Raw genomic sequence first — 26034 nt, 5'->3', positions numbered from 1 at the left:
CCTCCCAGGACACCGCAGTTGAATGGTGTGGCTGAGAGGCGTAATCAAACCTTGTTGGACATGGTTCGTTCCATGATGAGTCGAGCTTCGCTACCAATCTCATTCTGGGGGTATGCCTTAGAGACTGCCGCCCATATCCTTAATCTAGTCCCTACAAAGAAAGTTGCCAAAACTCCTCACGAGATGTGGACTGGTAAAGTACCTAAACTAGACCACATCAAGATTTGGGGTTGCGAGGCTTTCGTGAGACGCGAGACTCATGATAAGCTCGAACCCCGAAGCGAGAGGTGTATTTTCATCGGCTACCCGCAGCAATCCTTTGGTTACCTCTTCTATAGACCTAGTGACAATGTGGTCTTTGTAGCAAGAAGAGGAGTCTTTCGAGAAAGAGAGTTTATAAGCCAAGGAGACAGTGGGAGGCAAGTTGATCTTGAAGAAATTCAAGAGTCAAGTGGTGAAGGAACTTCAAACTCTAGCCCTCAACTTGAGGAGGAAACTCCTGTTGAGCCAATTGACGAATCTGTACCTCTGAGGCGTTCCACGAGAGTTAGGAGTGCACCTGAGCATTACTATGGATTCCATATTACTGCATAAGGTGAGACACTTATTAGTGATGAGACACTAGTAAGTCAAGATGACCCTAACAGCTACGAGGAAGCCATGGCAGGCCCCGAGTCTGCTAAATGGAAAGAGGCTATGGATAGCGAGATACAATCCATGTATGACAATCAAGTTTGGAACTTGGTTGAGAATGTACCAGGTCGAAATACTGTAGGGTGCAAATGGGTCTTCAAAAAGAAGACCGACATGGATGGTAAAGTACACACTTATAAGGCTAGACTGGTTGCAAAGGGCTTCTCTCAAATTCCTGGAGTGGATTATGATGAGACCTTTTCTCCGGTAGCCAAGATTAAGTCTATTCGGGTTCTGTTAGCCATAGCCGCATTTCATGACTATGAAATTTGGCAAATGGATGTCAAAACCGCTTTCCTTAATGGGAAGTTGGCTGAAGATGTTTACATGAGCCAGCCAGAGGGTTTTGTCAGTAACGAGTACCCTAATAGAGTGTGTAAGCTTGATAAATCCATTTATGGATTAAAGCAAGCGCCTCGCAGATGGAATCTTTGCTTTGATGAAAAGGTCAAGGAATTTGGCTTTTCTAGGAGTGAAGATGAATCTTGTGTATATGTCAAGGCCAGTGGGAGTATAGTTAGCTTTTTGGTATTGTATGTGGATGACATACTACTCATAGGAAATGACATTCCAACCCTGCAGGAAGTAAAGTCCTGGCTTGGAAAGTGTTTCGCTATGAAGGACCTTGGTGAAGTTGCCTATATTTTGGGGATAAGGATCTTGAGAGATCGGAGTAAAAGACTAATTGGACTTAGTCAAAGTACTTACTTGGAGAAGGTTCTGAAGAGATTCAGAATGCAAGACTCCAAGAAAGGAGAGTTGCCTATCCAGAGTAGCGCCAAGTTGAGTAAGACACAAAGCCCTAGCACTGAGGCTGAGATAGCAGAAATGAGTCGAGTACCTTATGCTTCGGCTGTAGGTTCGATCATGTATGCTATGACATGTACTCGACCTGATGTAGCCTTTGCTTTGAGCATGGTTAGCAGGTTTCAGGGGAACCCTGGCAAGGCACACTGGACTGCGGTAAAGAATATTCTCAAGTACCTACGAAGGACTAAGGACTGGGTCCTTACCCTCAGTGGGAGTGATGACTTGAGAGTTGTAGGGTATAGTGATGCTAGCTTCCAAACTGATAGGGATAACTTCCGCTCTCAGTCGGGCTGGGTCTTTACCCTAAATGGAGGAGCAATTTTTTGGAAGAGTTCCAAGCAAGAGACAGTGGCAGATTCTACTTGTGAATCAGAGTATATTGCAGCTAGCGAGGCGGCAAAGGAGGCATTATGGCTGAGGAACTTCATTGGAGACCTTGGAGTTGTACCAGCTATTAAAGAGCCAATGGAAATTTTCTGTGATAGTGAAAGTGCTGTTGCCTTAGCCAAGGAACCAAGGGATCACGGGAGATCCAGACACATCGACAGAAAATACCATTTCATCAGACATCGGATCGAAGAAGGACTCCTCGTGGCAAAGAGGGTATCATCATATGAGAATCCGGCAGATCCCCTCACGAAGGGACTGACTCGGGTTAAGCATCTCCAGCATGCTCGGAGCATAGGGCTGAAGGATGATATTAGATTTAGTAGTTAGATAATCTCGAAATTTGTAAAGTGTAATTGACATTTGATGATGAATAAAAGTGTTTTATTTATGAGTAAAGTGTTACTATCTCTTGTCGATCGTTTACTATATTTCTTTTGCATGTTTCGACTTCCAGAATAATTTTGTTTGGTATAACATATTATTCAAACCTCCACAGTCGGTCATATGTCGGAAGTAGGTATGAATCAAGAGTGTCATGTTTGGTTGTAGAGGTCTGGGACAAGGCTACAACAATCATGAGTGCTCATAAGTTCTGAGCATTGGACTCAACCCACGCTCACTGGAATCACTACATGGAATTCTATCTCGAGTGATCGTGAGACGGTTATCATATCAGTCTTTAAACCTAGAGATATGATTTGTTACTTACAAGTTGGTTATGCATTGATTGTACGAAAAACGCATTGGTAACTCGATGTTATAAATCGCGCTCTTCTGTGTAATTCAATGAGTAGTAGAACAAACATATGAGTCGAAGTTTATCTGTTCCTTCTTGAGTTAGAAGCTGATATCTGGGCCCCTCGATGATTTTGTTTTGACCTATGTACCGGGCCCGGTCAGAACTAAATTGATGTGTTCAATGAAGTTCTTTGTCAAACAAATCGGAAATCGGGAAACAAATTGTTAGACAATAAGTAAGACATTGTTCCATGTATTTGTCCGACTGATATCCAGAACAGAGGATTATATGATCACTTATCTTAAATGGCGTACCATCATTTTCTCAGTTTCGAGAAACCTTGAAAAGAGCTACGATTGCCGATCGGTTCCTGAAGTCATACTTGCAGTAATAGTTATTAGACTTATCCAAGTGGGAGACTGTTGGATAAGGTGTCTAAGTCCATAACTAATTCTGGTATGTACTTGACCCGACCCGGCATGGTCCATTTGGGTTGCATGGCACCATGCAATTGGATAGACTAAATGAGAGAAATAACACTTGGAGATTATTAATATATTATAAGTTCTAATATATTAATAATATTATTTGATTAGTTTGATCAAGAATTAATTTAGAATTAATTAAGTGATCAAAAGATAACTAATTAAATATATGGTTTGATTATGTAAATCATCCATATCTTGTATAGTGGGCTAAAAGGCTCCATGGACTATCAAGTTGGGTTCCACCCATAGGATGCTCCATGGATGCTCCATGGGAGTTACAAACCCATGGGTCATGGAAATGAAGAGTCATGACACATTAGGGTTTAACCCTAGATGTGTCAACACTATATAAGTAACATGTTCTCCACCCAAAATCGGCTACACTAAGAATCAAGAGGGCTTCGCCGATTTTGAGAAGTGAGTATTCTCTCATAAGTTCTTCCAAGAGCATTTGGTGTTGTGTGAAGCATTTGAGGCATCACACTTGGGGTGCTAGGCTCACAAGGTTTCAAGGAACACAAACAACAACAAGGTAAGTTATTCTATCTATACTTTATGTTAAAATTGTTCCCCATGTATGCTAGATAGGAATATAACCTTGGAATTCAACTTTGCATGACAATTAGACAAACATAGATCCAAGGTTATTAGGGTTGCATGTACACTTAGGAAGTGTTAGAATGCTCAAAACCCATCAAGAAGCTCACAAGACCATGTACTCGATTCATCCCGGTAGCATTAAAATGTATAGGGACCTAAAACCCTACTACTGGTGGCCAATGATGAAGCTTGATGTTGCAAAGTATGTGGCCGAGTGTGTGACTTGTGCGAGAGTCAAGACACAACATCAGAAACCGTACGGGAGTTTAGAACCATTGCCTGTGCCTATGGGTAAGTGGGAAGACATTGCTATGGATTTTGTCACTAAACTGCCCAGAACAAAGAATGGTCACGACATGATTTGGGTGGTCGTCGATCGATTCACTAAGAGTGCGCATTTCATAGCAGCCAGGGAGAAATGGACTATGGGCTTGCGAATTCTTATGTGAAGGAAATTGTGAGACTTCACGGTGTTCCGCGAACGATTGTATCGGATCGTGATAGCCGTTTCACCTCAAGGTTTTGGCAAAGTCTACAAGAGGAAATGGGTACCAAGTTGTGTTTAAGTACAGCTTACCATCCGCAGACTAATGGTCAGAGTGAAAGAACGATACAAACACTTGAAGATATGCTAATAGCATGTACCTTGGAATTCCTAGGTAACTGGGATGAACATTTACCGTTGGTAGAATTTTCCTATAATAATAGTTTTCACTCGAGCATTAAGATGACACCTTACCAAGCTTTGTATGGACAAAAGTGTCGTACGCCGTCTTGTTGGCTTGAGGCTGGGGAAAAGTAGTTTATGGGACCGGAGATGGTTCATCAAACTGCTGAAAAGTTGAAAATAATTAGGGAAAGAATGTTAGCAGCTCAGGATCGTCAAAAGAGCTATGCTGACAAAAAGCGAAGACCGATGACTTTTGAAGTTGGGGATTCGGTTTTGCTTAAAGTCTCGCCGTGGAAGGGACTTATAAGATTTGGTAAAAGGGGAAAGTTGAGTCCAAGGTTTATTGGACCGTTTAAAGTTCTTCAGAGGATTGGGAACCAAGCTTACAAGCTTGAACTACCAGAAGAACTGAATGGAATTCATAACACTTTTCATGTGTGTTATCTACGAAAGTTCACGGGGGAAGTTCCCGACATGATTCCACTTTCGGAGTTTAGAATCGATGAGAACAAAAGGTTGATTGAAGAACCAGAGGAAATTGTTGACCGAAAGACTAAGAAGTTGCGACGCAAGATGGTCGAGTTAGTGCTTGTCCGATGGAAACACACAAATGGGCCGAATCTCACCTGGGAGATGGAGAGCGACATGATGGGTCGCTATCCGCATTTGTTTGTTGAAGTGTGATTCCGGGGACGAAATCATTCTAAGGTGGGGAGAATTGTAACGCCTGTGTTTCTGGGCTTGCCATTTTTAGCAATGTGATAGTCTAGGTTAACCTTTGTAACCCGTTTTGAAATAATAGATGTGTATTATTTGAGTATTATGTGTTTTGTGCTTAATTGCTTAATTATGTGGTTTGATTAATTAACAATAAAAATAAGTGTCAAAATTTAAGTGTATAACAAACTTGATATCTTTAGATAATGTTGTAGTAGTTGAAATAAGGTTTCCGAAGATATAAAGAATGCCAAAATCCGAGTTATAACGAAAAAGACCTGTCGAATTTTCGCGACAGAACCGGCACCGCTGAATAACGTAAAAAGTGAAATTTACGTTAGAGCGATATTTAGCCTTAGTGATCTAAACTAGAATCGAAGATCTCGTTGTTAGTATCAAAGCGATAAAAAGTTAGGCAAGAACGGACGTCAAACGAAGAAGTTATGAATTTATAATGAAACTTTCTGTCCCGGCCTATTAAAAATAAATAATAAAAATAAAGTCAAAGTTAGCCGATGGAGTCTAAATGAAAGTTGTAGAGTGTAGTCTCACCTTCACGTGGATATAAAGAACGTCGAAAACGGAGTTCATATGAAGAAGATATGAATTTCAGAAGTTTATTAAATAATTAATAATTAAAATTAATTATTAAACCTCGGTATTATTAGGAGGCGAGTCACCAGACTCATCCGGAGTACGCCCCGCGTACTCGTGTGTGACATGCCCAATTTCACGGCCAGAAAAGACCGATTTATTTATTCTTTGTTTTATAAAATCAGAGTAAACCACTTGGGTTGTGGTGACTTGGTAAGGCATGTGGAAGATATGGTGGATAACCTATTGACCCATGTTCAAATCCTGACACCACTAAGCCCTTGTGGCCATGGAGGTTCGCCTACAGTGACTCCAGGGCATGAGGCAAATCTTTATGTTTGTAGCGGGGGATTAGTCGGTGCGCGAAAGCTGGCCCGGAAACCCTCGTTAGGGAAGTTCCCTTTCAAAAAAAAAAATCAGAGTAATCTTTTGATTAAAAGAGTTGCATAATTTGTTCCCAAAATAAAATATGATAAAATTCATCAAAACATTTCTCAAAGAGAATGTATTTTCATTAAATAATAAAACCTTGGGATGTCATGTTCGATACAAACCAAAAGCATAAACAATATAAAATAGACCTTACAATAGTTATTCAACTACTGTTCTATAATCCAAAATCTCTCGTCAAGTCCACCAACTTATACCCTTGTGCCATTACTTGTAATGAAAAGAAAACTGAGTGGGTCAGGCTTGGGAGCCTGGTGAGCATATAGGGTTTTCAACCCACAATAATATAATTATTATATGTAATCAGCAAACAATCAACCCAATTACCCATCCCCATTATCTTCTTAAGGTTTTACCCTAAGAACCAACTATCCTTCATTCATTTATTCGTAAGGAATTTGGCACGAATTCCATTGCTGCCAAAGCTTATTTATCAAGTACTAAATCCATAGTTATCTGGCGCTAACTCCATAGTCACCAAGGTTCACTTAACAAACGCTAACTCCATAGTCTCCAAGGCTTACTCAACAAGCGCTAACTCCATAGTCGCCAAAGTTTACTCAACGTGTGCTAACTCCATAGTCGCCAAGGTTTATACAATATGTGCTAACTCCATAGTCACCAACTATTCCATCTACCTATGTTCTACCCAACAATTTTGTAGATATAAATACTTACACAGTTTAAATCATTTAACACCTGTATAAAACTCCAATTTTCATGCCTATCTCAAATAGACAAATAACATATAAACACATAGCACGTATTTCATAGCAAATACGTCATATTTATGTGTTAGAAGAAAGTAACTACACACTCACACATATAAACAACAATAAACTTAATACACTCAAACCATACTTGTATTATTATCGTGTTTATGAAAGGTAGTATACACTCACTTGATCAGAAGATGATCGGACAGCACTACGACTTGCAGAAGTAGTATTCTTCGGTAGATCTGTAGATCTCCGCAAAAATCAAACTTCTCGCGGGCAGAGCTTCGGCTCGGAAACCGCACTTCTCGGGATCTTCGGGATCTCGGGACTTGCTTCGGGGCTCGAGAATATTACCGGGGCTTTGGGGTATTTCTAGCACGCAAATTGAGGCAAAACGGGAGAGAGAATGGAGAAAAATAGCAAAGAAACTCGGCAGCCTCGCATCCTATTTATAGGAGGCTGGAGCCTCGGAGTACGCGGGGCGTACAGGCGTACACGTCCGAATTCATCACTGCATGTGTCATCCGAAGTCCTCGAGTGCGAGTGTCGACATCTTCGCTGTACGCGGGGCGTACTTCGGATCGGACCACTAACTCCTCTTCGGATAATGTCGGGGTTTAATAATTAAATTTAATTATTAATTAATTAATAAACTTCGAAAATTCATATCTTCTTCATACGAACTTCGTTTTCGACGTTCTTTATATCCACGCGTAGGTGAGACTACGCTCTACAACTTTCGTTTAGATTCCGTTGATTAATTTTGATTTATTTTTATTATTTATTTTTAATAGGCCGGGACAGAAAATTTCGTTATAAATTCATAACTTCTTCGTTTGACGTCCGTTCTTGCCTAAATTTTCGTCGTTTTGCTACTAACAACGAGATCTTCGATTCTCGTTTAGATCGCTAAGGCTAAATATCACTCTAACGTAAATTTACTTTTTACGTCATTCAGCGTTGTGCCGGTTCTGTCGCGAAACTTTAACAAGTCATAACTTCTTCGTTATAACTCGGATTTTGGCATTCTTTATATGCACAGAAACCTTGTAACATATACTACAACTTAGTTAGGATTATTCATCCTAAATAATCTTCTATCAAAAATTCATTTTTGACGCTTATTGTCTCTAAATTGACTAACCCTGATCTACGGACATTACAATTATCTCCCCCTTAGGATGATTACATCCCGGAATCATCAACGAAATAGGATTTGCATACTGACTCCATAAGTTATCTCTCTATTCTAAGTATTAACCTTGATGCTCAACCCTGCATCTGCTCTTCGTACTACGTTGGACTTTAGATCGACATCTTTAAGTTACAAAATAAATTCTTATTGTGGACTCCTTCTTCTTCTAAGGATAAATACATTCATTTATCTATTGTAACTAACCGATGGGTCGTGCCCCGATGACCTCTCATCGCGGTCGGACTCAATTAATATGACCACTAGGGTCGGAATAACCATCATCCTACTAGTCATTACCGAAACATGGGAAATGACAAACTTGAATAAAACGAAATCAATTACTAGCTTCTTGATAACCTTGTGACTTCCCCTGATCCAAGCGTGAGTCCTGTGCTTCCGGTAGTATAGATCTCTACTACCATTCACACCTACTTATACTCGTCCCAAGTATTGCCTCGCAGTTAACCAAGTCACCATACATAAATCATATAATCATTCAACACATCAGATAACAAAACCAGGGTTTATATTAAATCTTGAAACTACTACACAAAAGTTCAAGTTTACCCTATACTATGCCTCTAACAGGCTATGCTTCCTGATACAGACTTTATATATTAATATGAAGTCTTCATCTTTTAATCCTCCCATCCTTTTCTGCTTCGTTGAGGAACATGTTGAATGCCCTTGGCTGTGGAGGCGTGTTTTTCTGTGGGCAGTCTTTAGAAATATGACCTTGTTCGTTACACCTATATCACACCTTCTTGATAGGTGCGCACTTGTTGGCGTAGTGCCCTGTCTTCCCATATTTGTAGCATGTCATCTCCTCGCTACATTTCCCGAAGTGTTTCTTCTTACACTTCTCACACCACTTAGCTTCATCTCTTCCCCCAGATTTCGAGAATTTACTTTCTTTGTCGATTATTGAAGATCCTTCACGCTTCCTTTTCTCTCCAACTTCAGCTCTTTCCAGACCGTTTTCTTTTATTTGGGTCTCAACATTCTTGGCTGCCCAGATGGCGGCTTTCAGAGTGGTTGCTTGTTTGACTATCGGACCAAAGTCCGCTGGTAATCCATTGGCAAACTTGTTGACCTTGGAAAGCTCACTTGGAATTAGGTGTGGAATAAGCTTCATCTTCTCCGTAAAGCTCGTAGCGTATTCAGTAACGCTCAATTTTCCTTTCTTTGGATTCTGGAACTCATTGTTGATTTCCAGAAGATCTTGCTCAGAGCAGTATTGCATTTTCAGTTGCACCATGAATTCTTCCCAAGACATCTTGTTAGCTTCCCCCTTGGGCATCGAACCAGCCAGTAACTTCCACCAGCTCAATACTCCAGATTTTAACAGAGGGATTGCAAGAGCGGTCTTCTGTCTGTTGCTACACTCGCAACTTTCAAACATTGTCTCCATTTGGGAGATCCAGTCCATGACTTGCACCGGTGTCGGGCTCCCAGAAAGACATGGTGGTTTGGATGCCATGAAATCCTTGTACTTGCATCCACATCCATCATTTACTCTATCCTGGTTGTTTTGGTAAACTATTGGTGGGTTGGCTTGACCAACGGTCCCACTGTATTTTCCTCCTTCAGACTGCCCTCCATTTACTTTGGGCTCCTCAACTTGAATTGACAATTCCTCGCGATTCTACCTGATCAGACATCTGGTTTCTTCCATCTGATTATTCAACATTGCCTGGATCATTACTTGAACTCCGACCATTGTCATTGGTTCAGGCACTGCTGCTACAACAGGTATTTGTTCAATTACTGGTATTTGATTCCTGTGTTCATCAGCATTTCCAACTCCACTCCTCGTTCTCACCATTTTTGATCTACACACCGAATAAGGTGAAATTAGATCCTTAGTCACGATAGATATTCAAATCATCCTTATCACTCCGAAACGTTTACTTGTTAGTTCTAATATCGTAGACGCACGCTTAGAATCCTAAACACATAAGGTTTCTAGATCCGGTCGGCAACAGACCATAGATCCGAACAATTAACATCATATATGACGAACATATAACAATTAGCACATAATAGCATTTTAGGCAATTTTCCTAAAATAAAATAGTGCCTGTGTCAATTTAGGTGTACTACCTAAAATATAATGGACACACTCAACTCACAATCATTGCTTAGCATTCTAAGTTTAAGTCTAGAAATAAATCCATATTCCTAGTTCGCTTAAACTAATGCTCTGATACCAACTGTGACATCCCCAATTTCACGGCCAGAAAAGACCGATTTGTTTATGCTTTGTTTTATAAAATCAGAGTAATTTTTTGATTAAAAGAGTTGCGGAATTTGTTCCCAAAATAAAATATGATAAAATTCATCAAAACATTTCTCAAAGAGAATGTATTTTCATTAAATTATAAAACCTTGGGATGTCATGTTCGATACAGACCAAAAGCATAAACAATATAAAATAAACCTTACAATAGTTATTCAACTACTGATCTATAATCCAAAATCTCTCGTCAAGTCCACCAACTTATATCTTTGTGCCATTACCTGTAATGAAAAGAAAACTGAGTGGGTCAGGCTTGGGAGCTTGGTGAGTATATAGGGTTTTCAACCCACAATAATATAATTATTATATGTAATCAGCAAACAATCAACCCAATTACCCATCCCCATTATCTTCTTAAGGTTTTACCCTAAGAACCAACTATCCTTCATTCATTTATTCGTAAGGAATTTGGCACGAATTCCATTGCTGCCAAAGCTTATTTATCAAGTACTAAATCCATAGTTATCTGGCGCTAACTCCATAGTCACCAAGGTTCACTTAACAAGCGCTAACTCCATAGTCTCCAAGGCTTACTCAACAAGCGCTAACTCCATAGTCGCCAAAGTTTACTCAACGTGCGCTAACTCCATAGTCGCCAAGGTTTATACAATATGCGCTAACTCCATAGTCACCAACTATTCCATCTACGTATGTTCTACCCAACAATTTTGTAGATATAAATACTTACACAGTTTAAATCATTTAACACCTATATAAAACTCCAATTTTCATGCCCATCTCAAATAGACAAATAACATATAAACACATAGTACGTATTTCATAGCAAATACATCATATTTATGTGTTAGAAGAAAGTAACTACACACTCACACATATAAACAACAATAAACTTAATACACTCAAACCATACTTGTATTATTATCGTGTTTATGAAAGGTAGTATACACTCACTTGATCAGAAGATGATCGGACAGCACTACGACTTGCAGAAGTAGTATTCTTCGCTAGATTTGGAAGATCTCCGCAGAAATCAAACTTCTCGCGGGCAGAGCTTCGGCTCGGAAACCGCACTTCTCGGGATCTTCGGGATCTCGGGACTTGCTTCGGGGCTCGAGAATATTACCGGGGCTTCGGGGTATTTCTGGCACGCAAATCGAGGCAAAACGGGAGAGAGAATGGAGAAAAATAGCAAAGAAACTCGGCAACCTCGCATCCTATTTATAGGAGGCTGGAGCCTCGGAGTACGCGGGGCGTACGCGTCTGAATTCGTCACTGCATGCATCATCCGAAGTCCTCGAGTGCGAGTGTCGACATCTTCGCTGTACGCGGGGCGTACTTCGGATCAGACCGATGACTCCTCTTCGGATAATGCCGGGGTTTAATAATTAAATTTAATTATTAATTAATTAATAAACTTCTAAAATTCATATCTTCTTCATACGAACTCCGTTTTCGACGTTCTTTATATCCACGCGTAGGTGAGACTACGCTCTACAACTTTCGTTTAGATTCCGTCGGCTAATTTTGACTTTATTTTTATTATTTATTTTTAATAGGCGGGGACAGAAAATTTCGTTATAAATTCATAACTTCTTCGTTTGACGTCCGTTCTCGCCTAACTTTTCGTCGTTTCGCTACTAACAACGAGATCGTCAATTCTCGTTTAGATCGCTAAGGCTAAATATCACTCTAACGTAAATTTACTTTTTTACGTCATTCAGCGTTGTGCCGGTTCTGTCGCGAAACTTTAACAAGTCATAACTTCTTCGTTATAACTCGGATTTTGGCGTTGTTTATATGCACGAAAACCTTGTAACATATACTAAAACTTAGTTAGGATTTTTGATCCTAAATAATCTTCTATCAAAAAGTCACTTTTGATGCTTATTGTCTCTAAATTGACTAGCCCTGATCTACGGGCGTTACATCGTGTACGCCCCACGTACAACGAAGATGTTGACACTCGCACTCGAGGACTTCGGATGATGCATGCGCTTATGATTTCGGAGCAGTACCCCCCGCGTACTGCTGTACGCCCCGCGTACTGCGAGGCATCAGCCTCCTATAAATAGGATGCGAGGGCAGCCGACTTCTTTGCTATTTTTCTCCATTCTCTCTCCCGTTTTGCATCGATTTGCGTGCCAAAAATACCCCGAAGCCCCGGTAATATTCCTGAGTCCCGAAGCAAGTCCCGAGATCCCGAAGATCCCGAGAAGTGCGGTTTCCGAGCCAAAGCTCTGCCCGTGAGAAGTTCGATTTTTGTAGAGATCTTCCAGATCTGCTGAGGATTACTACTTGTACGAGCCGTAGTGCTGTCCGATCATCTTTTGATCAAGTGAGTGTGTAGTTACTTTCTTCTAACGCATAATTATGAAGTGTTTTATACGAAATACGTGTTATGTGTATATTTTCTTGTTATGTGTGTAAATGTATATTCACTTTCTTCTATCTCATGGATCTGATTTGCTTTCTATGAAATACGTGTTATGTGGGTGTGCCTCATCTATTATGTGGAATATATATTGAATGAAAATGATATACAGGTTTTAAACTATGTATAAAAAATGTATATTTTTGTCTACTAATATGTTGGGTAGAACATGGGTGGATAGTTGGTGTGTAATAAACAGATGAGAGGCGTCGATGTTGTTGTTGTTGACCTAGTTATTCAGCGACCACAGACTCCTTCTAGACAATCTCGTGGAACGCTAGTAGGTTCATAACCTGTAGGTGTTGTGAACGATGTGTTCACCGGTGTACTCTATCCCCCTCATGTTTCCTTTAGGATATCTATTGTTGAGGAAACCCCTTAGCAGTAATGTCCGTCCCGATGAAAATCCTAGTTTAGGTCCCTTGAGATAGATGTTTTTTTAGGGACGTAAAGTGAGGATAACGGGAATGGGTAATCGGGATAGTGATTGGTTGGTGAAATTAAATATAATTTATTTATTGTGGGTTGAAAACCCTATATGCTCACCAGGCTCCCAAGCCTGACCCACTCAGTTTTATTTGTATTACAGGAAGTGGCGCAAGGGCGTAAGATGGATGAACCATCAAGTTGTTTTGTTTACAAGTCTGCATATGTATATATTTGTTGAATGACTTGTAATGTTATCGTTTATGCTTATTGGTTTGTATCGGAACATGACACCCTGAGTTTTGATTATATAATGAAAAATACATTTCTTTTATGAAATGCTTTGGTAAACATTGTTTTATCATGTTTTGTTTTTGGGAACAAAATCCGCAACTCTTTCAAATCAAAAGGATTTACTCTGAAATTATTTTAAAAGCATAAATGAAAATCGGTCTTTTCTGGCCGTGATTTTGGGGATGTCACAAGTTTCTACCTAGCAACCTCTTTCATTTGCGCAAGTATTATTGGGCCAGAATAATAATTCGTCTACTGGGCCCATTCCTGATCTCGTCCATAATGATCCAGCTACCGCGGAGGATCCTTCTTCCCACATATTTAATTATGGTAGTCACGATGAGGTCCCCCCTAAATCTTTATCTTTAGACTTCATTAATATTGTTGATTCCTTAGATGATGATCATATTATTATCCTCTCGGAAATCATGGAAAAAGGTAGCATCCCATTTGAACAAACCTTATATGGATATTTTGTGGGGAAAAGACTTGCATTTCCGATTGTTAAACAACGTACACAAGAGTTGTGGAAGGATCATGGCCTTTGCGATCTTTTCATAAATGATGATGATGTTTTCTTCTTCAAATTTGACAATCTTATGGGTATGAATTATATTCTTCAAAAGGGAATTTGGAAGATTAATGGTATTCCTCTCTTCATCCGCAAATGGGACCCAAACGTTTTCATAGAACAACCAACTCATGATCGGGTTCCCGTTTGGGTTAATATTTTTGGCATTCCCCTCCAACTTTTTAATAAGGATGGTCTTAGTCTCATTGCTAGAAAACTTGGAAAACCTTTGGAGGTTGATTCTTACACTACTACTATGTGTGAAAGAGCTACGGGTAGAGCGGTTTTCGCCTGTATCCTCATCGAGATGTCGGCTAAAGATCCTTGGGCTAAAGAAATAAAAATCGAAGCGATCGTGAATAAAGGTGCAACTTCTACAAAACTTCGAGTGGAGTATCCTTGGAATCCTAAGAGGTGTGACCATTGCAAAATTTTTGGTCATGACCTTGCCACATGCCCAATTCACACAACTAGTACTCCAACCCCAAAGCCGACAATGCCCCCACTAAAAGAGGTTGATAATGAAGGATTCCAAAAGGTCAAGAGGAAAACTAGATCAGTTCCAATACTAAAAAAGAAGATCCCCAATGACAACCGTAAAGGAAAAGGCCCTGCTTTACAGATTTCTCAAGTTTATAAACCTGTCAACCGTAAAGGAAAAAGTTTCCACTAACATGTTCGATGCTCTATCTCATCAAAGAGTGGTTGATATTGAAGATGATTCGCGTGTCCCTCCTGTTATGCAGTCGAAAGATACCCTCCCAGCTTCAGACGCACTTCCGAGCTCTTCTCATGGTGGTTGTATCTCCTCCCCAATTGACCAGGGATGACGATTTTAGTTTTTTTATCTTGTTAGTTAGTCTCTAGTTGTTTGTTTGTTTTGCCTTGCTTTGGGGCATGTCCCTTAGCTTGGCTTGTCTTTTTTTCTTTTCTTGGGCGTTTGCCCTTTCTTTTGTAATTCTTCCTATATTTAATATATTTTACCAAGGGGATTCCCTTTTTTCCAAAAAAAAAAAAAAAACCCTAAACCCTAAACCCTAAACCTAAAACCCTAAACCCTAAACCCTAAACCCTAAACCCGAAACCCTAAACCCTAAACCCTAAACCCTAAACCCGAAACCCAAAACCCTAAACCCTAAACCCTAAACCCTAAACCCTAAACCCTAAACCCTAAACCCTAAACCCTAAACCCTAAACCCTAAACCCTAAATCCTAAACCCTAAACCCTAAACCCTAAACCCTAAACCCTAAACCCTAAACCCTAAGTACACTTGCCCTAGCTTCTTGTGTGCTTAATATGAACTTGATAACACTTGAAAATCATCAAATAACATAAGAACAAAGGAGTTTATGGCCAAGGATGTTCTTGGGCCGTAAACCCCTTTTAAGGTGGTAAAATGGACATAAGTCCCTTCCTAAGCCTTGGATGCCAACCTTGATCCTTCCTAGAAGTATTTAAGACCTTAAACAACAATCAAAACATGTCCGTAAGAGAGTTTATGGCCGTGAACACCAAAGGATATGGTCCTTTGGCCGTAAACTCCACAAAGGAGCCTTAATGGGCCCCTAATGCTTTCGTAAGGCTTGGACTTGATCTTTGGATGTGCAATCATGACTTGTAAGACCTTAAAACACAATTTGGCACTTAGTACCATGAGTTTACGGGCATAAACTCATGGGGAAATGGTCATGGGCCGTAAACTCCATAAGGGGGTGGTTCATGGGCCATAAACTCCAACACCATGTCATATAACCCTTAGATGCAACACTTTGGTACCTATAGCACTTGAATCAAAGTGTTTCCATGACCTAGGGTGTCTTAACTTGATTAATTAGTTTTTAATTGACTAATTAGTAACCTATATGTTTATTATATGATAACTAGGATCATTGTGTGTGTTCAAGTCAACACAATCCGCATTCGCCATCTTGAAGAGGCGATGGAAAGGACCAGAAGGACTAATGAGACTCTACAGCAACAACTAGCTGCCTCTCGAGCTGAAGTCACACAACTTCGAATTCGCCAGAGAGCTCATGAACGATAACTCTAAGAAGTGGTACGTCAGATGGAAGACCTTAGGGTTCGCCCGAGGAATTCCCATCACCGTTAAAAGATGTCTAGTACATCTTTTCTTTTGATAAGGAATAGCCTTTCGTATCTGTGATCTATGAAGTACTTGTCTGTAAAATATTCCTATCTTTCAGTACACTATCTAGTCTACTAAGCTGTAAAACATTTTCCCTCATATCGTTTGTGTAACAGCCTGGAATTTCCAGGTATTTATTTTGGATTATTTATGGAAATTGTGAGTGGACTCGGCGAGTTGGAGCCCAGACTCGTCGAGTAGGACCACGGATTTGGGCACGGGTTCGCGTCCGGACTCGACGAGTCCAAGAGTGGACTCGGCGAGTCCACGTTGTGTGGTGAAACCCTAATTTCCAGGGTTTGTGGCCTATTTAAAGGGCCTTATGGCTGTCTTTTTGCTCACCCAACCCTTAGAGAGAAACCATTGTGTGCTTGAACGTTTTGAGAGAGAAAGGAAGCATTCTTGACCTTGTGTGTGTCATTTAGCAAAGAAGGAGAAGATTCTAGGCAAGAGGAAGCAAAAGAGGTTGCCATTTCGTGGATTTGAAGCTTAGATCATCAATCTAGAGGTATGAATTCGATCTATCTTCTGTTTTGTGAAGTATAATGGGATTTAGGGTTTCTTATGGACATTTATGGGATGTTTTGATGCCAAATAGTTCCCTCCTTATGTTGAGGCTCTGGATCTGGATCCATAGAGGTACAGAGAGCCTCACTCATCAAGCTTGATGTATAGCAATGGAGTTTATGGCCTTGTGTTGTAGTATTTGAGTCAAAAACATCATATATGGTCATATAGAGATTGTATGTGAATCAAGATTGTAGCTTTACGTGCTAAATAAGCTTGGAAGGACTGGATCTATGGGTTAATGGATTGGATCTGCCCTTATGAGCAAGTTTGAGTCATTTCATGGCACGGACTCGCCGAGTCCGAAGAACAGACTCGGCGAGTAGGGTTTAGGGTTTAGGGTTTATTTGATCTTAACAATGTTTGTTCTATGCAGTCTTTGGTTAAGGAGAAAAAAGAAAAAAAGAAGATTGAAATTGATGAAATGGTAAGTGTTGGGTTTTGAGCAATCTAACACTTCCTAAGTGTGCATGAAACTCTAATAAACCTTGGATCTATGTTTGTCTAAATACATGCAAAATACTAATTTTCCAAGGTTCATAACCTATCTAACATGGCATGGGGAACTTTTAAACATAAAAGAGTTAGAAGAGATTACATACCTTTTTGATGAGTTTGATTCTTAAGGAGTTTGAGGGCCAAGAACCAATAGTGTGAATGCCTCAAATGGAATCACAAATCACCACAAACTCTTGGAAAACTTTGAGAGAGTGTACACACACTACAATTTTCGGCCACACACAAGCACACACACTAGTGGCTATTTCATGCAACATAAGCATGCTTATATAGTGTACATGATTAGGGTGAAACCCTAATAACCCATGACCTTTCCTTTTCCAAGGATCCATGGGTTAAAAGCTCCATGGACTTCCATACAAGCCTAGCCCACTAACAAATGGGTGTTAGCCCACACCATATAAAATCAATAGCCCACAATCTAATTAGTCTTCCTTTTAATCTCTAAATTAATTCATAATTAATTTAAGACTAAGACTAATTAAATAACATGACTTCATATTAATATGTTATAACTTATAATGTATTAATAATAATATGTGTATAACTCTCATAAAATTATCCATAAATAGTTTGGATGAAATGCAACCCAAATGGACCATGCCGGGTCGGGTCAAGTATATACCAAATAAGTTATGGACTTAGACACCTTATCCAACAGACTACCACTTGGATAAGTCTAATAACTGTATTTGCCTATTACTTCAGGAACCAACTGGCAATCGTAGCTCTCGAAAACTCTGTTGAACTATGAAGCGCCATTTTAAGATAAGTGATCATACAATCCTCTATTCTCATGATATCAGTCGGACAAACACATGGAACTATGTCTTGCTTATTGTCTGGCAGTTTTTTCTCGATTTCCGATTTGTTTGACAAAGAACTCAACTGAACACATCAATTTAGTTCTGACCGGGCCCGGTACATGGGTCAACACAAAATCATCGAGGGGCCCAGATATCGCTTCTATTTCTAGAAGGAACCAATAAACTTCGACTCATATACTTGTTCTACTACTTGTTGAATTGTACACAAAGGCACGTTTTATAACATCAAGTTACTGATGCGTTTATGTGCAATCAATGCACAACCAACTCATAGGTAACAACTCATATCTCTAGGTTTGAAGATTTATATGATATTACCGTCTCACGATCACTCGAGATAAATTCCATGAAGTGATACAAGTGAGCGTGGGTTTATTCCAATACTCATAACTTATGAGTACTCATGAACGTTGTAGCAATCATTGCCATGTCTAAACACCTTTAGCCATCTACAAACCCAATTCATGACAATCTTGATTCATACCTACTTCCGACGTATGACCGATTGTGGAGGTTTGAATAAATTAATTATTCTGGAAGTCAAAACATGCAAAGCTGAAACAATTGTAAATAATTGACAATGATAGCAACTCCTTACTCATAAATAAATCACAATTTTATTCATCATCAAATGTCGATTACATTTTACAAGTTTCATAAAATCTATCTAATCTGTAAAACTAATATCGTCCCTCAGCCCGATGCGCCTTGCATGCTAAAAATGCTTAGCCCTCGCCAGTCCCTTTGTAAGGGGATCCGCAGGGTTCTCATCTGACGATATCCTCTTTGCCACGAGGAGTCCTTCTTCTATCTTGTGTCTTATGAAGTGATATATTCTGTCAATGTGTCGGGATCTCCCATGATCTCTCGGTTCTTTAGCTAAAGCAACCGCACTATTGTTGTCATAGAAAATTTCCATAGGCTCCTTAATAGCTGGCACAACTCTAAGGTCTCCGATGAAGTTCTTCATCCATATCGCCTCCTTCGCTGCTTCACTCGCTGCTATATACTCTGATTCACAAGTCGAATCAGCCACTGTCTCCTGCTTGGAACTCTTCCAAGAGATTTCCCCTCCATTTAAGGTGAAGACCCAGCCCGACTGAGAGCGGAAATTATCCCTATCAGTCTGAAAACTAGCGTCACTATACCCTAATACTCTCATGTCATCACTCCCACTAAGGGTAAGGATCCAATCCTTAGTCCTTTGCAGGTACTTGAGAATGTTCTTTACCGTAGTCCAATGAGCTTTACTAGGGTTCCCCTGATACCTGCTGACCATGCTCAAAGCAAAGGCCACATCAGGGCGGGTACAAGTCATAGCATACATGATTGAGCCAACAGCGGAAGCATACGGTAATTGGCTCATCTTAGCTATCTCTGCCTCTGTACTCGGACTCTGAGTCTTACTCAGCTTGGTGTTGCTTTGGATCGGTAAATCTCCTTTCTTGGAATTCTGCATATTGAACCTTTTCAACACCTTATCCAAGTAGGTACTCTGACTAAGTCCAATTAGTCTTTTACTCCTTTCTCTTAATATCATTATCCGTAGGATATAGGCAGCTTCCCCTAGGTCCTTCATAGCAAAGCACTTCCCAAGCCAAGACTTAACCTCCTGCAAGGTTGGGATGTCATTTCCTATAAGTAGTATGTCATCCACATACAGTACCAAGAAGCTAACTATACTCCCACTAGCTCTGACATACACACAAGACTCATCTTCACTTCTCGAGAAGCCAAACTCTTTGACCTTCTCATCGAAACAAAGATTCCAGCTACGAGATGCTTGTTTTAATCCATAAATGGATTTCTCAAGCTTGCATACTCTATTAGGGTACTCTGCACTGACAAAACCCTCTGGCTGATTCATGTACACATCCTCAACGAACTTTCCATTAAGAAAAGCGGTTTTGACATCCATTTGCCATATTTCATAATCATGAAATGCAGCAATGGCTAGCATAGCCCTAATAGACTTAATCTTTGCTACCGGCGAGAATGTTTCATCATAATCAATACCCTGAGTCTGAGTAAAACCCTTCGCAACCAGTCGAGCCTTATAAGTATGCACTTTTCCTTCCATGATGGTCTTCTTCTTGAAGATCCATTTGCACCCGACTGTTTTACGGCCTGGTACATGGTCAACCAAGTTCCAAACTTGATTGTCATACATGGACTGTATCTCGCTGTCCATAGCCTCCTTCCATTTAGCAGACTCCGGGCCTGCCATGGCTTCCTTAACACTGCTAGGTTCATCCAAATTTACCAGTGTACTATCACTGATAAATGTATCACCTTCCATAGTAATATGAAAACCATAATAAAACGCAAGTGCGTTCCTAACCCGTGTGGAACGCCTCGGAGGTACAGACTCGTCAGCTGGATCAATAGGAGTTTCCTCCTCGGGTTGATTGCTTAGTGTCTGAGGTTCCTTCACCAATTGATTCTTGAATTTCTTTAAGATCAATTTGCCTCCCACTGTCTCCTTGGCTTATTAATTCTCTCTCACGAAAGACCCCTCTTCGTGCTACAAAGACCACATTCTCACTGGGTCTGTAGAAGAGGTAACCGAAGTATTTCTGTGGGTAGCCGATGAAAATACACCTTTCACTTCGGGGTTCAAGCTTATCATGAGTTTCAGGCCTCACGAAAGCTTCGCAACCCCAAATTTTGATGTGGTCCAAATTGGGAACCTTCCCAGTCCACATCCCATGAGGTGTTTTGGTAACCTTCTTTGTAGGGACTAGATTAAGGATATGGGCGGCAGTCTCTAAGGCATACCCCCAAAAAGAGATTAGTAACGAAACTCGACTCATCATAGAGCGAACCATGTCCAACAAAGTTCGATTACGCCTCTCAGCTACACCATTCAGCTGTGGTGTCCTGGGAGGAGTCAATTGTGAGACAATCCCACACTCCTTAAGATAGTCAAGGAACTCGGTGCTAAGATACTCACCACCTCGATCGGATCGAAGCATCTTAATGTTCCTGCCCAATTGATTTTCTACTTCCTATTTGAATTCCTTAAACCTTTCAAAGGTTTCTGACTTATGTTTGATTAAGTAGACATATCCATATCTACTAAAATCATCAATAAAAGTCACATAATACCGATTAGCATCCCTTGTGGCGGTTTTGAATGGTCCACATACATCAGTATGTATTAGGTCCAACAAACCCTCACCCCTTTCACAAGTTCCAATGAAGGGTGATTTTGTCATCTTTCCAAGTAGACAAGATTCACAACTATCATCCGATTTAAGGTCGAATGATTCCAAGACTCCACTCTTTTGGAGTTGGCCTATGCGTTTCTTGTTTACATGTCCAAGACGACAATGCCACAATGATGCTTTATCTAGGCTAGTAGAAGAATCAATATACAACACATTATTTCCTAAGTTTTCTACAATCGACACAGTTTCATACACACCATCACAAGGTAATGCTTTAAAATAAAACACATTTTTAAAGAAAGCATTAATACCACCACATTCATTATCAAACGAAAAGGTAAAACCTTGTTCGTACAAAGCATGAAAGGAAATAATATTCCTCGCTATTTTAGACGAGTACACACATTTATTCAAATCTAATTTTAACCCATTATTCAGCAACAAAGTATAAACTCCAATCTTGGGAACAGGTGAAGCCTTACTATTCCCCATGATCAAGTTTATCTTCCCGTGCTCCACATCCTCACTTCTTCTTAGGCCCTGCAAATCAGAACATATGTGAATACCACATCCTGTATCAAGCACCCAAGAGTTAGAATATGGTGAGTTATTAGACAATATTGTGTAAATACCTGCGTGGGTGGGTTTCACTTTCCCATCCTTCATATCCTGCAAGTATTTTGAGCAGTTTCGCTTCCAGTGCCCCTTGTCCTAGCAATAGTAGCAATCAGCATCCTTGGGAATGGCAGAAGGAGTGGCAGAACCGCTCTTGGTCCTTGATGAGGAGCCTTCAAGAGACTTTCCCTTGGTACCCTTCGAAGGGTTCTTCCTCTTTTTCACTTTGCCTTGCCCGATAGCCAAAACAGGGGTAGATGTTGGAGTAGGAGTAGTAGAGGTAACAACCGACTTGCCCTTAAGACCGGTTTCAGCGGTCTTCAAGAGTCCTTGAAGCTTGCTAAGGGTAACTTCCTCCTTGTTCATATGATGTGTCATACGAAAATGGTCATAACAAGAAGGTAAGGAGTGCAAAATGATGTCAATTGTCAACTCCTCAGGGAAGTTTACATTCAGCTTCAGCAAACGGTCCACATACCTTTGCATCTTTTGCATGTGGCCCGTGACGGATTCACCGTCCTTCATGCGAGTTGTTATCATGGAGGAGATTATTTCATACCGCTCTTGACGAGCACTCTGATGGTACCTTTCCATCAGGTCTTGGTGCATCTCAAAAGGGTAGAAGTCCTTATAGGACTTTTGGAGCTCGGCTGTCATCGTGGCCATCATGATACATGCCACCTTAGTAGCATCTCTCTCATGTGTCCTGAATTCAGCGATCTCCTCAGGAGTAGCAGTAGACTTATCAAGCTCTTTTAAATCCTTATCGAGGACATATTCCTTGTCCTCATAACGAGTTACCATCCTGATGTTCCTTATCCAGTCCATGAAGTTGGAACCATCAAAGATGACTCTCCCACAAAGATTCATGAGAGAGAAAGAACCAGTTGGGTTAGAGCCTGAAGCATTAGTGTTGGAAGACATCTGAAAGAAGAAAGTAAGTTTAGATTAGATATATAGAGTCCTTAATAAGACACCCAAATGTAATATTAAGGCTAGGATCCAATCACAATATATTATACTTAGAAGAGGGATGTCGTAATCTAAGTAATAATATATTTGAAAGGTAAGTGAATGACGATTCACCAATTTCCACCACGAAAACGAAATGATTTATTAGGTTTTAATTGGATTTGAAATTCCTAGATTCTTTTGAGATTCATAGAACTTTTCAATGGCATGTTTCAATCTCGATTGTGCCCTTCAAGTTTTGTGACTGGGATGCCGAGGATCACAAAACAAGGTGTGAATAACCATGCCAATTCACTTGGTACCCTGAATATTATCACCTAATCAATGTGCAGGTTAACTACACACGCTCCATTGATCTATGACAAACATTAAGTCACCCTTCATGATCCTTACTAGTCAAAGTTAGTGTGTCGGTTAACCACACACGCTCCACCAACAACTTGGTAATGTACAAAGTGTGAATTCCATGGATTAGCACCATGTTCACATTTTTCCTAAAGTAACTAATATTTGGAATTATAAGTCTTTATCTTACCCGTTCGGCTAACGACCCTCCACCAGTCAAGCAAGCGGTGGGTGAGAGTATACACCCATTAAGTCGCCACTTTATAGGCAACAACCTTATACCCACCTTATAGACTGGCTTCGTGAATGAGGCCTACTAACGGTAAAACGACTTGTTCTTATACATACATACATATATATATATATATATATATATATATATATATATATATATATATATATATATATAATTAACCATTAATGTTATAAATAGTATAAGTGTTGAATTTTAACTTTTAAAATTCTAAGTGTTGGAATTAAAGTTTATTAAAGTGTGTGAAACTTTTCCAAATTCCAAAACTTGAGGACAAGTTTTGTAACTCTTCAAAACTTTTCATTTCATAATTTATGAATTAAAGGTTCATAAAATGAAGACTCTTCATCTTATGTAACTTATGTGTTTTTTAATGTGTGTTAAAGAAATGTGACCTTTGGATATCCATAACTTGAGAACAAATTATGGACTCCATTAAAACACATAAATGATCAAGAATTAATCCTAAACAATTCATCAAATAATTCCTATCATCTTCTAAATTCATAAGAACATGAACATGATTATCAAAGTTTCAAAATTATATGAACACATACAAAGCATGAAATTTTGATATATGCTATTTCAAATGGATTAGTACAACCATTACACCCACTAAAATAAGTTTTAAAACATCAAAACAATTTGGGGTAAAGTTTCTAGTCCATTTCCAGCAGCAAAAGTCGAAAATCTGCATTCTGAACCTTCTACTCGACGAGTGCACGAATCTACTCGCCGAGTAGGTTGAACTTTGCCTTGGACTTGTCGAGTCCCCCCATTGACTCAGCGAGTCCATCATGCAGACATCAAAGATTTCGACTTTTTTTTTTTTTTAACTATTTTGCATCAAGTATCAAACAAGCAAGCCTAGGCTCTAATACCACTGTTGGGTTTTGAGCAATCTAACACTTCCTAAGTGTGCATGAAACTCTAATAAACCTTGGATCTATGTTTGTCTAAATACATGCAAAATACTAATTTTCCAAGGTTTATAACCTATCTAACATGGCATGGGGAACTTTTAAACATAAAAGAGTTAGAAGAGATTACATACCTTTTTGATGAGTTTGATTCTTAAGGAGTTTGAGGGCCAAGAACCAATAGTGTGAATGCCTCAAATGGAATCACAAATCACCACAAACTCTTGGAAAACTTTGAGAGAGTGTACACACACTACAATTTTCGGCCACACACAAGCACACACACTAGTGGCTATTTCATGCAACATAAGCATGCTTATATAGTGTACATGATTAGGGTGAAACCCTAATAACCCATGACCTTTCCTTTTCCAAGGATCCATGGGTTAAAAGCTCCATGGACTTCCATACAAGCCTAGCCCACTAACAAATGGGTGTTAGCCCACACCATATAAAATCAATAGCCCACAATCTAATTAGTCTTCCTTTTAATCTCTAAATTAATTCATAATTAATTTAAGACTAAGACTAATTAAATAACATGACTTCATATTAATATGTTATAACTTATAATGTATTAATAATAATATGTGTATAACTCTCATAAAATTATCCATAAATAGTTTGGATGAAATGCAACCCAAATGGACCATGCCGGGTCGGGTCAAGTATATACCAAATAAGTTATGGACTTAGACACCTTATCCAACAGTAAGCAGGCAGCTGGAACAAGTTTGGTACAGTCTAAGGTTAACGTACCCAATCCAGTGTATTGACGGGTAAATATCCCACCACTTGCTAATCGAACTAGCAGTGGCACCCACTAAAGTGGAGATTCCCAGTTGCCTAGGAATATACATCCAACTGACGGGGATCAAACCCGTTTGCTTTAAAAAGATGACCACTTCAAAGGAAAATATTCCAATGAAATCTGGGATAAAACAGAAAGCAGTTATCATAAAAAAATCCCTAAGGATCCAAAAGTGGTTGTTTTTATGGTTACAAAGGAAACAACCAACCTGTAAGTGGTACAGTCTAAGGTTAACGTACCCAATCCCGTGTATTGCCGAGTGAATATCCAACCACTTGCTAATCAAACTAGAAGTGGCACCCACATAAGTGGAGATTCCTAGTTGCCTAGGAAGAAAGCACCAACTAATGGGGATCAAACCCATTTGCATTAAGAAAAGATCCACTTCAAAGGAAAAAATTCCAATGAATCCGGGATAAACCGGATAGCAATAACCGTACAATTATTTCATAAATCCAGAAAGTGGTTGTTTTTATAGTTACAAAGGAAACAACCAACCCAATTGTGGTACAGTTTAAGGAAAACGTACCCAATCCCTAGTATTAACGGGTAATTATCCCACCACTTGCTAATCGAACTAGCAGTGGCACCCACCAAAGTGGAGACTCCAAGTTGCCAAGGAGGAAAACAACCACTTATGGGGATAAGACCCATAAGTAAGATGAAATCCACTTCTAAAGGAAAAATCCTAAAGAATATCGGGATAAAACCGATAAGCAGAGCAATTTTTAGAGGAAAATTGCTAAACCCAAAACCATCAATTCCTTTAATCATCAAGACAATCAATTTTTCCGTCACCAACAGGGATACCCCACTTCCTTCTAACAGAGTTATTAAACCC

At 39.7% G+C, this 26034-nt stretch overlaps 1 protein-coding gene across 1 annotated transcript; it reads left to right on the top strand.

Moving 5' to 3' along the window:
- Window positions 1–13904: 13904 nt before the first annotated feature.
- On the top strand, window positions 13905–14720 carry LOC145007533 (uncharacterized). The gene has a single exon (XM_078966446.1). It carries the CDS (start codon window positions 13905–13907, stop codon window positions 14718–14720), a length of 816 nt encoding a protein of 271 aa, XP_078822572.1.
- Window positions 14721–26034: the final 11314 nt, after the last annotated feature.

Source organism: Lactuca saligna, chromosome 7 (assembly GCF_052625555.1).
Source record: "Lactuca saligna cultivar CGN05327 chromosome 7, ASM5262555v1, whole genome shotgun sequence".
Classification (NCBI taxonomy): domain Eukaryota; kingdom Viridiplantae; phylum Streptophyta; class Magnoliopsida; order Asterales; family Asteraceae; genus Lactuca; species Lactuca saligna.
Note: the sequence above shows the minus strand (reverse complement) of the source record. Positions and strands in the feature narration are given on the sequence as shown.

Coding starts and splice junctions, on each gene's coding strand:
- LOC145007533 (XM_078966446.1), top strand. CDS start 13,905: ATGGAAAAAGGTAGCATCCCATTTGAACAAACCTTATATGGATATTTT.